Source organism: Sinocyclocheilus rhinocerous, unplaced genomic scaffold (assembly GCF_001515625.1).
Source record: "Sinocyclocheilus rhinocerous isolate Xijiao unplaced genomic scaffold, SAMN03320098_v1.1 scaffold968, whole genome shotgun sequence".
Taxonomy (NCBI): Eukaryota; Metazoa; Chordata; class Actinopteri; order Cypriniformes; family Cyprinidae; genus Sinocyclocheilus; species Sinocyclocheilus rhinocerous.
Window position 1 is genome coordinate 147,739 of NW_015662082.1, and position 5,253 is coordinate 152,991.

Sequence of the window (5,253 nt, forward strand, 5' to 3'; positions counted from 1 at the left end):
TCATAAGACACAAAACCAAATACGAGCATGGCGTTATAAAGGGGTTTTAATTTTGTAATATTTTGTAATAATATTACTTATTACTACTTAAAAAAAAAAAATCTATTTTAATATAGATAGCCTAGTCTATTGCATTCTGTGTGGAGTCGTACCAAGCATATCACTACATGTCGTAGCCTACTGTGTATGATTGTGCATGTGACCAATAAAGTGGAACTTGAAGATAGTGAAGGGTGTCTGATTTGATATGGGCTCCAGGCAGTCTGTATCAAAGTAACGCAAAGAAAAATAAATAAATCCATGATTCATAAATGTGATCATTTGCACAAACAACAACGACAACATAAAAACAACATTAAGAGAAAAGTGCAAGCGAGTTCTCGAAAGTTCAGAGAAAAAAAATGTAAAAAATTATGAGAATTATTTTACATAGGCAATATTTTATGTTGCTTTTCGTGCTTATATATCTAAAAAGTGGGCTACTTTGATTTTGGGAAGAAGAAAGTCAACGTAATAGAAACAGAATAATCTCCAGCAATTTTTTTTTACACATCTATAATATTTGTAGTAATATTTTTACTTGAAAATGAGCCTACTGCACTAAATAAAATGCTTTCTGTTTCGCAGAAATACATAATAATCGTCAGAATTCATTGCTAACTCTCTATGACGGTCAGTGGAGAAAGACGATTTTTTTGCAGCATAATGGTGCGGTTAACGGGCCATGCTAACCAGCCAGGACATTGATCATATTTGTAACTCTTTGCAGTGTCCATATCTAAAAGTCCTCTTTAATACAACTGAAAAGCTTGTATGTTTTTTTGAAAAGCATCATGTTTTCATGCCTGCAGATCTCCCCAACTGCAATGAGTCGAGCTAATTTGTGAGCACAATTTTAATTAGTTTATTAAAATTAAATTAAAAGTTTAATATTAAATTAAATGTCAAAAATACATGTATACATTTAATGTATACAATTTCATTTTCAACCGAATATTTCCTATTTGAATAATAGTGAGAAAAGAGTTCAAGCCAGCATGTCTAAATATACTTGAATTGTACATTAGCTGTCGATTCCAGTAGAGGGAGACATTGTACTGTTGACCTGTAAGAAAGTGGCCTACTGAAAGAAGGGTTTCAGAAGTGAGGCAGGCACAAGCCATGTCATTTTAGTACTTTATTATCAAGTTATTGGCTACTATCGTTACTATACTATGGCTACTATAGGCCTAGTTATCTGTTTATTCTATTTGTGACTACATGAAAAGCCACATATTAGACCTACAACATAAGTTTATTACATAAAGGCCAGTCAAAGCTATTGCATCCACATACCACAAACATACATTGTATACAATCAAAGTATACAATTTTTTCTGACAAAAACTTTTAATTGATACATATATATAACTTCATGTTACAAAGTAAACTTTAAATTTCCTAAATACTGTGATTTTTAAATAGATAAAATGGCAAGTATAAAAGTACGGACCAAATCCAAATCTAGAAATATGTGTTTAAAATAACTTGTTGAAAGTCTGTGTTTCAACCTCTGATACCCACTGGACATCTCTGCTAGGTATTTGATGGAGGACAAAAGATTTAAACCCCAAAGGCTGAACATATTGGGCAGCATATACAAATATAAAGCTCATTGTCAGGCAACATTGGCCACATCTTGGAATTATAAATTACTGATTATTAAAAAGAAAAAAAGAGACGAAAAAAAACCCCGTTGACTTAAGCTTTAGACCACTCAAAGGAGGGAGAATACAAAGATATATCCATATATTATAAAATTCTACATTTATATGAGAATAACAATATTCTGAAGGCAACTCCATAGCCACTTTCCAGTTGACGTCTAGCTCTAATATTACGCTGGTGATTTCAGGCAGAAGAATACTCTTTGAATACATTCAGGGTGAGTACACATTTGAGGTCTTAGCTAGCAAGTCCATTTGTATTATAATCTAAAAGCCAAGGAGAAAGACATAACCAAGGAGAAGTTTGCAAAAGTGCTCAGTAAAATTGCCTACTATCCATTAGTTGAGGTTTGAAGTACGTTCTCAGTCTTTTAGCTGTAGATTTGGTTTCTAGCTGATGAAAATGGTAGGCATGGCAGAACCTGAAAAAATAGCAGCTCAGGCAGGGTGGGGTAGAAGCTCTAATCAAACATGTCCTTTCCTTGTAGGACTGGGTGAAGTCTTCCTCCCAAGTCGAGGCGTACCCTGTGAACAGATGACAGACATGAAAGGTATGATGATTAACAGTAAACAGAGCCAACATGAGTCAGATACAAAATCAATAGACATTGTAAGAGGCCTCCTTCTGTCTCTAAACTCTACTTATTACAAAATATATTCTGATTCTTCACTGAAACAGTCCAACAGGGCAAGATTTTGTATAATATTATGTGCTAAAATATACAGTGGGTATAGAAAATAATCACCCCCTTTAAAATGATCACATTTAGTTGCTTTTCAGCCTGAAATTAAGATGGATACCGTGTTTGTTTTATCCAGCCGCATTTACTCAACTTAATAACAACTTATAACATCCAAGTGAAAGATATAACACCAACATGTCAGAAAAATAAAAAAACAGAATCACTGAATAGGAAAAAAGATCACCCCCCCTCCTAAAAATGACTTATAAACTCAATCAGGTGTAGCTAATCACCTTCTCTATGGCACACAAAGCCATTTGACTTTCAACTGTGATCATCTGTGGTCATTTTGATTTGCTCAGCATGAAAAGAGCTTTCCTGGAGCGTTTCAGTCTGTTGAAGTGCAACTGAAGCAAACAATCAACTATGAGTGGCAAGTCACTGTCAAAAGATTCCCGGGACAGAGTCAGGAGATTGATACCAAAAAAATTCAAAGGCTTTATCAATGCCTAGAAGCACAGTGAAGTCTATTATTAAGAAGTGGAAGTTATTTGGTACAACACAGACCCTCCCTGGATCAGGACGTCGCTCCAAACTGGATGAAAGAGGAAACCAGGAGGAAACTGGTCAGAGAGGCGACCAAGAGACCTACAGCAAATCTGAAGCAGTTGCAGGAATTTATGACAAAGAGTGGTCATTGTGTGCATGTGACACAAGAAGGCTTACCTTCCAACACGACAACGGCCCAAAGCACACAGCAAAACTGACAAAAGGTGAATGTCCTTGCATGGCCTAGTCAGAGCCCAGACTTAAACCCCACTGAAAATCTGTGGAATGACTTGAAGACTGCAGTCCACAAACACTCACCATCAAATTTAACTGACCTTGAGCAGTTCTGTAAAGAAGAGTGGGCAAATATTGCAAAGTCTAGATGTGCAATGTTAGTAGAGACAAATCCCAACAGACTAAAGGCTGTAAATAAAGCAAAAGTTGGTTCAAAAAATACTGACACAAGGGTGTGATACTTTTTCCAACTCAGTGATTCTGTTTTTTTATTATTTTTTTTCTGACATGTTGGTGTTATATCTTTCACTTGGATGTTATAAGTTGCACTGAGTAAATCCAGCTGGATAAAACAAAAACTGTGTCCGTCTTCATTTCAGGCTGCAAAGCAACTAAATGTGATTATTTTAAAGGGGGTGATTCTTTTCTATACCCACTGAATATGGGTCAAAGACGAGATGTCCCATTTTGATGTCTGCATCAAATTAAATTTACAAAAGTATTTTTTTTATTCATTGAAAGCATATTAAGTGCAAGTAAAGTGTCTACTTTAATGTTTCAGTTAACATTTGTGAAAATAAAATGGCAACATTTTTAGTGAAATAATGTTCCATCATCATTCAGTGTAACAGATATATTTACGTACAACTGAAACATCATACTTGTTTCATATCTGACCTGTACTTTTTAAAATATATAAAAGAAAAAGTGATCATACTAAATTTTATTATATTTTAAATGATTAAAAACGATTATTAAAAGATTGGTTAAGATTTAAAAGTGCAATTAATTAGTTTTTGGGGGGCTGCACTATGATTCTTAAATAGAGTCTTTTAATGACATCTAATGATTTTTGTTTTAAATATGCCTGACTAGATTTTTTTTGTTTTATGAACTATTGTAAAGCTTTATTAATCTTTTATGGTTTTGATGCTTGAAAACCCCTTTTCGCCTTTGACCCATTTTTTTTACTTATTAAACTATAAAAAATGAATAAAAAAATTTAAAAAAATAAAATCTGAATTATTAATCCAATGTACAAATAGATAGATAAAATGAATGTACTGTGTATCAGCTGAATGTGAAATGCGATCACTCACTGGTGATTGAGCTTTGGAGAAGTTCATATGGGCATACAGCAACACTGCTATGTCCTTATGACCTGCTTCCAGAGCAATAGACAGGGCATTGCTCTCATCCTAGGGACAAGAATTCAAACACCTCATTAGCCTTACTTGCTTTCTAATAACAATAGCAGTATACACTATGAGAAATGAGTCGAACACATTACATAAATATACTTCATGTTCATTAAATGTATTTGGTGGATTATCTAGGTTAAATTGAGACTCTGCTCACTCACATTATCGCTGAGTGTGGCGTTGCAGCCCGGCTGAGCCAGTAGCAGCTTTACTATCTCAACGTGGCCGTGTTCACTAGCGCACATAAGCGCGGTCGAGCCCTCATCATCCTGGATGTTGACATCTGCACCACAGGCGAGCAGAGCCTTCACCATGTCCATTCTGCCATGACTGACTGCCAGCATCAGCCCCGTCTGACCAGCCTGGACTCACAGCGTCAATGAGATCAGTTTAGACTTAAAAAGTATCGGACTACTGCCTGAAAAGCTATTCATCTAGTTTAACGCTAATTTATAGTAAGTATACTATTGTAAAATTGTCATGTTATTAATCTGAAAACTTGAAAAACCTGTACACTACTGTTTAAAAGAATTAAAAAAAATAAAATTAATATTTTATTCAGCAAGAACAAAAAAATTTAAAAATGTATTTTTGAACTTTTTAATTGTTAAAGGGGTCATATGATGTTGCTAAAAATAACATTATGTTGTGTATTTGGTGTAATGCAATGTGTTTGTGCGGTTTAAGGTTCAAAAAACACATTATTTTCCACATAATGTACATTATTGTTGCTCCTCTATGCCCCGCCTTTCTGAAACGCGTCGATTTTTACAAAGCTCATCGGTCTGAAAAGCGAGGTGTGCTCTGATTGGCCAGCTATCCAGTGCGTTGTGATTGGCTGAATACCTCAAGCGTGTGACGGAAATGTTACGCCCCTTA

General features: G+C 35.0%; 1 protein-coding gene across 4 annotated transcripts in view; it reads right to left on the bottom strand.

The window, feature by feature from the left end:
- Window positions 1-1,032: 1,032 nt before the first annotated feature.
- The window catches only part of LOC107727443 (KN motif and ankyrin repeat domain-containing protein 1-like), a 60,557-nt gene continuing 56,336 nt past the window's right edge, over window positions 1,033-5,253 (bottom strand). For all 4 annotated transcript variants that reach the window (XM_016537313.1, XM_016537312.1, XM_016537314.1 and 1 more), the window contains 3 exons: window positions 4,536-4,736; window positions 4,273-4,371; window positions 1,033-2,231 (listed from right to left, as the gene is read on the bottom strand). In XM_016537313.1, coding sequence (XP_016392799.1) covers window positions 2,172-2,231; window positions 4,273-4,371; window positions 4,536-4,736 — 360 coding nt within the window. In that variant the 3' untranslated portion in view covers window positions 1,033-2,171. The remainder of the gene's footprint in view (window positions 2,232-4,272; window positions 4,372-4,535; window positions 4,737-5,253) is intronic.